The sequence below is a fragment of the Sceloporus undulatus genome, chromosome 2, assembly GCF_019175285.1.
Source record: "Sceloporus undulatus isolate JIND9_A2432 ecotype Alabama chromosome 2, SceUnd_v1.1, whole genome shotgun sequence".
NCBI classification, from domain to species: Eukaryota; Metazoa; Chordata; class Lepidosauria; order Squamata; family Phrynosomatidae; genus Sceloporus; species Sceloporus undulatus.
In genome coordinates, this window is record NC_056523.1 from 8,292,614 (window position 1) to 8,304,464 (window position 11,851).

The 11,851-nt window shown below is 41.4% G+C and overlaps 1 protein-coding gene across 8 annotated transcripts in view; it reads right to left on the bottom strand.

Annotated features, from left to right (window-relative positions):
• LOC121921805 (zinc finger protein 33A-like) overlaps nt 1-10,747 on the bottom strand; it is a 40,552-nt gene extending 29,805 nt beyond the window's left edge. For 3 of the 8 annotated variants that reach the window (XM_042450369.1, XM_042450368.1, XM_042450363.1), the window contains exons 1-5: nt 9,665-9,913; nt 7,710-7,797; nt 3,112-3,253; nt 1,956-2,058; nt 190-411 (exon numbers count right to left, since the gene is read on the bottom strand). In XM_042450369.1, coding sequence (XP_042306303.1) covers nt 190-411; nt 1,956-2,058; nt 3,112-3,189 — 403 coding nt within the window. In that variant the 5' untranslated portion in view covers nt 3,190-3,253; nt 7,710-7,797; nt 9,665-9,913. Of the gene's footprint in view, nt 1-189; nt 412-1,955; nt 2,059-2,577; nt 2,731-3,111; nt 3,254-7,709; nt 7,798-9,664; nt 9,914-10,616 lie in introns of those variants that run through there. The other 5 variants (XM_042450365.1, XM_042450366.1, XM_042450364.1 and 2 more) reach the window with 5 other exon arrangements.
• Between the last annotated feature and the right edge of the window lie 1,104 nt (nt 10,748-11,851).

Consider the following 11,851-nt stretch of genomic DNA (forward strand, 5'->3'; position numbering starts at 1 on the left):
GCAATCCAACCACACCTGAAATCCCAGTTGTAGGGAAAAGGCTGAAATATGGGAATTAAAATGGAACCATAGTGTTATACTTGTGCAATATGAACAGGCCCTATTTCTCCAGCCAAGGGCACACTTCTACCTGAAGTTTCTTCCCCCACAGTCAAAATAGGGCTGTTGGATTTTAGCAGTGCCCTTTACCTGATGGGACTACAGCTTCATCGGGGGCTTTTCTTTTTCCTCCCCAAGGAAAAGATTCATCAACTTCATCCAGATGACGAGTTTTCTGCCGACACTTTCCTCCCTTTGGGTTCTTGGTGAAACTCCCGCTTTCTGCAACCAGAGAGCTGGACTCCTGTTTCTTATTAATATTTGGAGTGGTCTGGATCGTGACCTCTTCCTCTGTGGCCATCTCTGCTTGGTCTGTAGGAGAAATTAAGATAAACTGAAACAACTCTATTGCCTGGGCAAAAGAAAGAGGGAGGAGGAAAACCTGAGAAAAAAAAGAAGGGTGAGGACAAGTCAGTGGGTGAGTTCTGGAAATGTCACAGAATGTTAACAAACATTCTGTCTCAATGCTTGTGTATGCCCTTAAAATACTCCTCATTTCAGTCAAGCCTATCTCTGGTCACATGCAACTTGCAGAAGTTTGGGCTTTGTGTGGGAGGAAGGGCAAAAAACTCCCTAATTTTTGCAGGAAAAGCTTTTGTGCTTTTAAATGGAATATCTGTACTGTACTGCAATACACTCACTCACAAACCACAAGGTTGCGAGTTCAATACCAGCAAAAGGGCTCAAGCTCGACTCAGGCTTGCATCCTTCTATTGGTTGCTAAAATGAGTACCCAGATTGTTGGGGGCAATTAGCTTTGTAAACCGCTTAGGAAGTGCTTAAGTGCACTGATAAGCGGTATAGAAATGTACTTACTATTGCTATTGGCTGAGCACTATCTCTCTATGCAAGTGGTTCCATTGAAGAACCATTCTCACTGTCAAGAAATTCCTGGTAATGTTCCATCAAAATCTATTCTCCTGTAAGTTAAAACCATCAGACTTAGTCCTAACCTCTGGGGCAGCAGAGAACCAACTTTCTCCCCTTCATGTCTGTGACAGCCCTTAAGACATTTAAAAAATGCCATCTTCTAATATATTCTTCTAAAAGTGCCATCGTGTCACCTACCCAATGTGGTGCACCGATATGAATGTTGCACAATGACTCTGGAGACCAGGGTTTAATTTGCTGCTCAGCCATGGAAACCCACTGGCTGACCTTAAGCAAGCCCTGGAGGAAGGCAAAAGCAAACCCCCTCGGAACAAATCTTGCCAAGAAAAACCCTTGATAGGTTCACCTTAGCGTCTCCATAAGTCAGAAATGACTTGAAGGTACCCTACAACAACAATCATGTTCCCCTTCAGTCTTCTTTTACCAGGCTGAACATGTCCAGCTCCCTCAACCTTTTGTCATATTTTTTCCTATGTATCTTATCACACTTATTGCCCTTCTTTGAACTTCCCCTGACTTACTCACATCCTTCCTATAATAAAGTGCCCAGAACTGAACACAATAGTCCGGAGGAGCCCTAACCAACACAGAATATAGTGGGACCATCACTTCCCTCATTTTGGAAACTATGTTTCTATTAATGGATGCTGAAATGTTATTTGTCTTCTTTGCCACAGGTACCGAAACAACTACAGCTGCAGGTCAAAACAACTACATGTCAAAACAAAATATCGCTAAAACCATTTGAAGTCCAAGCTTTTCTTTTAAAAAAACTTTTAAATAAACAATCCTGTTTAAAAAACATTAATTTAAAACAATTGAAAGGCATTTAGGTCATAATAATGAAGATCAAAATAAAGTACTCCTATTAAAAGAGCCATGTGCAACAGCAGTTTAAAGCCAAAACAAAGCTATGCCTAAATAAAATTTATCAAATGCGCTCACACACATACACTCCTCCTTACATGAAACAGTGGCATCCTTGTTGCCCTTATTTTCTTGCTGGATTTTTGTGGAAGGCTGTTTCATGGTAACATCTTTTGGAGCCTCATCCGCCTTAGCTTCACACTGCAGTGAGAGACAGGGAAGTCTTTTAGGGCAGAAATACAGTGGTGGATGGGAAAATGTCCAACAGACTTGAGACCACATTTCACAGATGAAAACCAGGGCATGCAGGGTTGGTGTCATCCATTGCGGTAACTCATAGTGTTATACCCCCCATTGACCTCCTCCCATTTCACACCATACAGAATCCTTAGTAATGCTTTTTTGCACTAATGTTACTTGTAAATCATAATTCCCATATACCACTGAAAGTAAATGCTAATAGTTGTGACATACACAACTAGCAAAATTAAAATCATGCCTTCAAATTACAATATCATACATGCAACCTGAATGTACAGTATTTACACATACATAGTGAATATTTGGTTAAAATGTGATGTTTTTAAATAAAATTTTAAAAGAATTTAAATTTCGTTAAAATTTGTATTAAAATTTGAAATTTTGAAATTTGAAATTTTAAGTTTGAACAATTCTGTGGCTTTTTCTTTCTCCTCTCACTGAGCTTCACCCCACTCTCACCATCTCATAAGGCATTTTAAAGCGAAGCAGATGAATGCCACAGCCCATTTCTGCCAAAATGGAGTTTGAGGAGCACAGGTGTCACCTCTATTTAGGTTGTCATCTGGTGCAGTCTGCACCCGCCTCCAAACCCCTAGTGATGCCACTGAGGACCTGTGTGGCCAAGAGAAATTAGAGAGTGGTCATGATGGCAAAAGTTATTAATGAGGATGAATGCACAAGTGAGGAAAGGAGGCAGGAGTTTGCTTTTGTTTCAGCCTACTGAGAAAGACAAGATTCTGTCCCTTCCTCTTCAATTCCACATGCTGAGTGAATTAAGAACAAACTACTTCTGCACTTTGAACTCAGTAAACTGAGGAGGAAGCAGGGAAGCTGGAGAAGGAGAGAAAAACCAGGACATTTTAAAATCAACTTAAAAGGTGGGACAACAGAGGATTAATTGGGACTGCCCCTGCCAAATGAGAACAGTTGGAGGGTATGCCCATCTCTGATCCTCTTCTCACAAAAGCAAAAGTAAATAACAAGCAAACCCACCTGGACAGCTTGAAAGCCTTCTCCTCCCATTTCTGATCCTCCCCCTAAACCGTTGCATGTAGGATGCTGGCTCTCCATGGGCTGATTCACACAACTGGTATCACATTAATGAAGGAATGAGAATGAGCAGGCTTAGATTTTCCTGGGGAAAGAAATGGAAATAACAGTGACCGAATGAACACTAGAACTTGGGTAAGAGTGGACAAAATCCAGCCTGTGAGCCATATTTGGCTCCATCTTCATCATCCATCATCTAGATCAAGCTTTTACAATTGGCCCTCCACTTCTGTGGTTTTGACTTTTGTAAATTTCATGATTTGCGGTTTTGATTAATATGTTCTCTTTAGGAATCTCATAGTCCTCCAGCGCAACTGTCAGAAGTTGACCATAGAGTTGTGCTGGAGAACCTAGAAATTCCTAGAGAAAACACTTTTCTAGACATTTGTAGATCCTCCAGCATGATTCTATGATCACCTTCTGGCAGATGTTGACCACAGAGTTGCACTGAAGGATCTGGAGAGTCCAAGAGAGGTGTTCTCTTAGGTAAAAAGGAATAGTGGTTTTTTATCTGCAGTTTTTCCAAATTCATCAGGATCCTTCACCCAGTGAATGCAGAGGGACTACTGTATATTCTAAGAAAAGGACATTAGACTTTCCTACAACCCTCCAGAAGCAGAGCCTCATCTTTTAAATAGATTGCAGTGCCCCCGTGCACCATTGATATATGATATATATAATACAGTGTGCATGTGTATTTATATTTCACATCGCACAATCATATTACTATGATTCTATGTGAACTGCCATGACAATATCCTATGGAATCTTGAGATTTGTAATTTGGTGAGGCGTTTTCTGCCATGGGTCTCATACACTAGTCCTATAAATTGTTTTGGTCTTCCAGCTCACAGACGTTCCATCCAGTTTGGCCAATGGTCAGGAATTTTGGGAGCTGACCTCCCAAACATCTGAAGGACCAAAGCTTAAGATTTTATTTACACCTCTCTGGCAGAGAATTCAAAATACTTAAACTTGTTGATGCCAGGATTACATGGGTTGCTGTCATGGCAGTTAAAGTGGAATCATAGTTCTGTAACTGTATAACACCTGGCTTGGCAGCAGTACATACAAAAAGGATCTAGGAGCCTTATTCGACCATCAACTGAACGTGAGTCAACTGTGTGATGCAGCAGCTAAAGAGGCCAATGTGATTCTAAGCTGCATGAATAGAAAGACAGTGTCTAGAGATCAAGGGAAATAATAGTGCCACTCTGTTCTGCTTTGGTCAGGCCTCACCTGGAATACTGTGTCCAGTTCTGGGCATCACAATTCAAAAAGGATGTTGAGAAGCTAGGGCATGTCCAAAGGAGGGCAACCAAAATGGTGAAAGGTCTGGAAACTATGAAGCCTTATGAGGAAAGACTTAGGGATCTGGGTATGTTTAGCCTGGAGAAAAGCTGGTTAAGGGATGATATGATAAAGAAGTTTTAAGTATTTGAAGGGGTGTCACATTAAAGATGGAGCAAGCTTGTTTTCTGCTGCTCTAAAGAACAGGAGCTGGAACAATGGATGCAAGCTACAGGAAAAGAGGTTCCACTTAAACATTAGGAGAAATGACCTAAAGGCTGTTTGATAATGAAATAAACTCCTTCACAGAGTGGTGGACTCTCCTTCTTTGGAGATCTTTAAGCAGAGGCTGGATGGCCACCCGTCGAGGGTGCTTTGATTGTGAGTTCCTGCATGGCAGAATGGGGTTGGAATGCATGGTCCCTAGGGTCTCTATTATCCCATGGTTCCAGGAAAACCCATGACTAGCAAAAAAGGACTGAAGGTAGAAAACAGAGAAGGGGGTGCTCCTCCCCAGTAATGGGGTCAGCCAAGGAATGTGTTACTTTCTGCTTTCAAAATCATGGAGGAAAGACGCTTTCATCAGCCTGTTCTACAGCAAAGCAATGTGGCAGCGGGACCTGTGAACTCCATAGGACAATAGAAACGGTATGCAGAACAGGACAAAACCATGATGGGATTTTTCAAGGCACCCAACAACAACTTGCTTAGTGCAAGAGCCCCTTAAGTGGACTGCTGGCCAAATCCATTTTCTTTTCTTTTCACATTTTTGGCAGCTTGTGTACCTCTACCAGAATTTCAGGGTAGAAGACTTGCCTAAATTGCCCACACACAAAATCAGAAAAAATACTAGATAAATGCTAAATTTATGCTAATTATACACAAGCCACCTTGCCCCAGTATTGAAATACATAGAATGGCAATGACAAGCTTAAAACCAAAAACATGGTATTAAAATATAAAGCTCTCAAACGCTCATAATCAGAGGCTACCAAACTGAGGTGGTTGAGGGCATGTAGCTAAGGTGCACCCAGTATGGGAGAATGAAGGGAAAAAGCCTGCAGGTGTGGACCTGGACTAGCCATGAGCAATCTAATGTCTTCCAGATGTTTTGGATTGCAGATTCCATAAAATCCAGCCCACATGACTGCAAGAGTTCTAGTCCAAAACCTCTGGAGGGGACCAGGTTCTCTACCTCTTGTTAAAACAGATCCCAAATGGATGGATATTTAGCAATTCCATGAATGCTCCTTCCAGCACTCTCTCTGATATTTCATAAAAACTGGGGTCTAAATCCAGTTGCTTACTAAATGAAATTTATGCAATTGTTGGTCTACCATCCAGCCACTAATTCAATGACTCGAATCTAGTCAGGACTAGGAACTAGATTTAACCAAGATTTTATGTCATTGGCTGCAGAAATAATACAGTTTGACACAATTTTAACTGCCATGGCTCCACTGAGCCATGGAATCATGTGGAATCCTGGGATTTGTAGTTTCTTGTAACACCAGGGCTCACTGAGAGAGAAGGTTAAATATCTCACAAAACTACAAATCTCAGAATTCCAAAGCATTGAGCCATGGCAGTTAAAGCAGTGTCAAACTGCATTATTTCTGCAGTGCAGATGCAGCCATTAAAAAAATAATCTTGAGAATGAAACAAATGTTTAATTTTAATTTTAAACTGAACTATTTAAAAACTGAACCAATGCAAACTGACTGAAATAACAGAGTGAAACTATGCTTTAAAATAAATTCCTGCCTTGTTATTTTAGGTAAAGTTTAGAAAATACTTTTTCCTCTCTACAATTGTTCTTCCAAAATGGTGACTGAGTCCACACATATGAAGAATAATTAACATTTTTTAGAGTCTGGAGCTTGGAAGTGTCTATATAGAAACAAGGACTTACTTATAAGTAATTAAATTTTGCAATAAGTAATGGAACTAAATTATGTTCTTATTGTGATATGAGGAGCAACCACTACTTTTGCAGAATAACCATTTTTGTTACTGCTATAGTTATAGGTAGTGTGTGTCATAGTGAATTTACATACCACAGGCTTGAAGCATTGTGAAAGTTAGGACAAGGGCTGGCTATTGACGTTAAGTCTGCAAACTAATTTTATAGCCCATGACCCTATGTGGGCTGTACAGCCTACCAAAAATGCACACACACACACCCAAAGCCCAGAGGCTATGTTGAGAAGCCACTCTTGGTTTTTAAAACATGTTTAACAGAGCATGGGGACATGCAACGTATGTCTGCTTTGTTGCCAGCTTGTTTAGTTGCAATGCTGACATCTGGACCAACAGTGTGCCATTATAGCCACATATGTCTCCAGTTCTGTTTCCATTCCCTTCAGCTTCTTGCAAGACAATGAGTGTAGGCCACATAGTTCCAACTTCTAACACAAGAGGATGGCTGGGTGAAGGCTGCCGTTGTTGCCTCTTCATCTGCCGCCTGAAGCAGCTAGCTTTACCTGGCTTACAATAGGTCTTTGCTCTTTTCCATCCAGTCCAGAGGGTTTACTTCTCTCTCTTTCCCTTCCTCCCTCACCTTTTTTAGAGGGGCAAACCCTTCCTTGAACTCACCCAGCAATTCACTAGAAGCCAAGGCAGGGAAAGGCATTGCTTCCAGGTGAATAAAAACACATACCAAGGAACAGTCAAGGAAGTTTACTTACAAAGGTCATGGTAGGGGAAAATATTCCAAACTGGCACTCTCTTACAGAAGCCAAGCATCTTCTCTTCCTTGTGTTCCTTCAGGGTCCTGCTTCAGTACTAAAAAGAAGTTCTGACTTCCATTTTGCCTTCTAGTTCTCACAAGCCCTCTCCTAGCTGTGTTTGCTCAGGTTCAGAAAGGCCAGCTGTTGGCCATTTCTCTACAATTTGCAAGGCTTGCTGGGAGATGTAGTACCACAAAGAAGAGATCTTGGGCAGAGGAAAAGGGAATTGACATCAGCTGAGGGGTTGATTTGCATTTAGTCTTCTTACTTTGAACCTGTGGGTGGGAATCATGAATCCTTCCAGATATTGTCACAGTTTCACTGGAGGACTGCATGCTTCCCAGTAACTCCCAACAGCCCTAGCAGTACAGCCAATGCTGAGGAATGCTGCAAGCTGCAGTTCCACAACATCTGAAGTGCTGTGTGAAGATTCTCACATCTGATCTAACTTCAATACACAGATTAACACATAAATCACTCCTCTCAACCTAGAGCCAAATAGTATATGTATACCCTACTCACTTCCATGCCAGCATTCACTCTGAAGATGCCAGCCATAGATGCCAGTGAAACGTCAGGAATAAACTCTTCTAGAACACGGCCACATAGCCTGAAAATACACACACAACAACAACAACAACAACCTGTAGCTTCTAGGTAATTTCTTACATGCTTTAGCTACCCTCAGCTGAGGTGGAATGGAGTTAAAAGATAGAATCACAGCAAGACTGAGGGACAGTGTGGTACAGTAATTAGAATGCATGGCTAAAAACTGGAAGATTAAATATCACACCTCCACCAGCCCATACCTTTCAGCTTGCCACTTTTTCTAGGGTTAAGTTGCCTTACAGCAATGGTTCCAAAACTTTGCTATTCCAGATGTTTAGGACTTCAGCTCCCAGCTTTCCTGACTGCTGACCAGGTAGGCTAAGTCCAAAATACCTAGAGGACCAAAGTCTGGGAATCACTGCCTTGTTGTGAGGATGATATTAGAAAGGGGAGAACTATGTAAGATGGCTTGAGTTGAAATAAACACAATAGCAATAGAAAGTACATTTCCATACCATGTATCACTGAACTATCACCCCCTAAGAGGTTTACAATGTGTATGGCAATTTCCCCCAACAAGCTCTGTACTCATTTTATTGACCTACAAAAGGACTGAAGACTGAGTCAACCTTAGAGCCCTCCTCTAGGATTGAACTTATTGGGGGCTCCTAGACACACACTAGACAGACAGACAGACAGACAGATCTGTTTCAAGTCTGGGCACCACATTTCAAAAGGGGTATTATACAAGCTGGAGTATGTCCAAAAGAGGGTGACTAAAATAGCAAAAGATCTGGAAACGATGCCCTATGAGGATAGACTTAGGGAGCTAGGTATGTTTAACCTGGGAAAGAGAAGATTAAGATGTGACAGAAAAGCCATGTTTAAAGATTTGAAGGGATGTCATATCGAGGATGGAGCAAGAAGGCAATAGAAAGAGAGGAAGACCACACGCCAGATGGATAAACTCAATCAGGGAGGTCATGGGCCTGAATCTACAAGAGCTAAGCAGAGAAGTGGAGGCCAAGGGGGCTTTCAGATTATTCATCCACAGGGTTGTCATGAGTCTGGGTCGACTTGAGGTAGGTAACACCAAGAATCATAGAGCTGGAAGAGACCTCAAGGGCCATCCAATCCAACCCCTGCCATGCAGGATCTCACAATCAAAGCACCTCCGACAGATGGCCAACAAGCCTCTGTTCAATAACCTCCAAAGAAGGAGACTCCACCACCCTCTGAGGGAGTATGTTCCACTGTCAGGACGTTCCTCCTAATGTTGAGGTGGAATCTCTTTTCATGTAGCTTGTATCCATTGTTCCATGTCCTATTCTCTGGAGCAGCAGAAAACAAGCTTGCTCCATCCTCAGTGTGACATCCCTTCAAATACTTAAACAGCGCTATCATATCACTTCTTAGCCTTCTCTTCTCCAGGCTAAACATCTTGGCAAGGCATGCCGTCATTACTTTTGGGGTTGGAAATGAAATTCTGGGAACCAGAAATCACATCTAAATAATAGGGAAGGAACATTTTCCTGCTGTTTAAAGGGGGTGGGTTCTCAAAACATTGCTAAAATGCTAAACATGTCCCTGAAGTAATGTACAGCCAATTACATTTTTCCAGTTAATTTGGTTTTAAATGGTGGGTTTGAGGAGAGGATGTCCAAGGGCCACATGCTTCTCCCAGACCACCCAATTCCCACCTCACTCACTTGATAGCATCACTACCTCATAATGTCCTTCTCCATATTTAAAAACATTCAAAGATTCTGACTTTTCCTCTGAAACTTCCAGATGATATTTCAGCTTTTAAAAAGTGCCCTCCCCATTTAAGACTCACATAAACATGGAGATCTTTATTTTGATGTGGTCAACATAATGTTGACAAGCAAAATGTTTGTGGAAAACTGTAAGGCCATCCCAGTGTTTACCTTTTAATCCATTTTAACTGATCAACAAAAGAAACACTGGAACCTTCAAAAAGTTGCTTCCCTTTTCTGTATTTCTTCAACCCACGATTACTTCCATGTGTTTTGCAACCAACAAGTAGGTATGATTAAAACAAAACAAAATATGGGCATTTCTGTAGTCCATCTCTTATTAGAATATCTGATCAGATGGTAGCTCATTTCTTCTGTGTCCGGCAACTGTTCATTTCCATTCTGTACACCAGACTTTAAAAAAGCATTTAATGGAGCAGTTTTCCTACCATGTGAATTCTCTGATGTGAAGTAAGATTTGTATTTTTACTGTAGCTTTTCCCACATTCAGAACATTTATATGGTTTTTCTCCCGTGTGAATTCTCTTATGTGCAGTAAGGCTTGAGCTCTGACTGAAGCTCTTTCCACACGTAAAGCATTTATAGGGTTTCTCTCCTGTGTGAATTCTCATATGCTTAATAAGGGTTGAGTGATTACAAAAGGCCTTGTTACAATCTGAACATTTAAAAGGTTTCTCTCCAGTATGGATTCTTTGATGGGAAGTAAGGTTTGAATTCCAAGTGAAGCTCTTTCCACACTCCAAACATTTGTATGGTTTCTCCCCTGTATGAATTCTTTGATGCAAAGTAAGGTTGGTGTTTTTACTAAAGTTTTTCTCACACTCCAAGCACTTGTAGGGTTTCTCCCCTGTGTGAATTCTTTGATGTGAAGTAAGGTGACCACCCTGACTAAAGTCCTTTCCACAAACAGAGCATTTATATGGTTTGTCACCTCTATGGATTCTCTTATGTTTAATAAGATCTGATTGACTAGAGAATCTTTTGTTACAGTCTGGGCAACTATATGGTTTCTCCCCTGTGTGGATTCTTTGATGGGAAATAAGATTTGTGCTTCGTGTGAAGCACCTTCCACATATAAAGCATTTATAGGGTATCTCCTCACCTTGAAGCATTTGAAATTCTGGAAAATTTCTGCCTTCAACGAAGCTATTCCCAAATGCCAAACTTTGATTTGGTTTCTCCTCTCTGTTGATTCTCCAGTGAGTACTGAAGTACATGTCCCTTCTATTTTCTACAACTTCTTGTTGGAATGGAATATCATAAAGGTCTCCATCATGGCAAGGAATGGATGGATGCTTCTTTTTCTCTATGTGGTTCCCTTCATCCATTATCAGTCCATTTTTATCCCAAAGGTTCTCATTCAACTCTTTCTGCTTGGATCTTTCAGAAGAAATCTTCGACTGTTCCCCTTCATCTTCACTTTCGCACACATAATCTGATAAAATAGAGAGAGAGATGCAGTAAGGACTCAATACCAAGATATAAATTAAGGTTTTTATCTAAATCAAAGATGGGCATGTTCTGGAACTTGAGGAGGCAGGCTGCATGGAGTCATATCAGGCTCCTTTGGATAGCTGTGCTGCACTGATGTGGGCACCATTTTGGGTGACAAGAAGAGACATAGAGTCATCCGTCCACCTTTTGAGACTTTTTATGTCTTTACTGTTACAGGTTGTCCCACACAAGCATTTAAATTGGGGTAAACAACTGAGGAGGGGGCTGGGGGCAATTTTTACCTTTGGACCCTCCAGCAGGCTGCACAGGCATGAGTAACACAACTGGAAGTAATGTCGCATCAGTTCTGGTTTTGACTTTGGACAATTTTATCTTTTTTTGGCCTCTGGGGACATGAGGAAAATGGACAGTGCTGGGAAACTGCTGTTTTGCAGTGGCTGGTACGAGTATTTTTTAGCTTAAAGTCTGAGGGGTAGTTCTGGGCTTTGGGATGAAATTTCTGGGGATCCAAAGAGCCACAGATTTCTGTAGGTCACAGGATTACTGCTTCTGATCTAAAAGGTATCTATCTTTCATGCACTTTGTCTAAGTCATTGCCTCCTGCCCTTCTCCTAGGCAATCCATCCTAGGATGTGTTATATCTGTTCCTCCTCCCACTACTGGGTGGTTGTTGTTGTGTGCCTTCAAGTTTCCAGTTTATGGCAACCTTAAAGTGAACATATCATGAGGGTTTTTGTTTTTTTTTCAAGATTTGCTCAGAAGTTTGCCTTTGCCTTTCTCTGAGGCTGACAGCATGTGTGTTGCCCAAGGTCACCCAGTGGGTTTCCATGGCTCAATGAGAATAGGAACCCTGGTCTCCAGAGTCAAAGTCGTATTTTAATG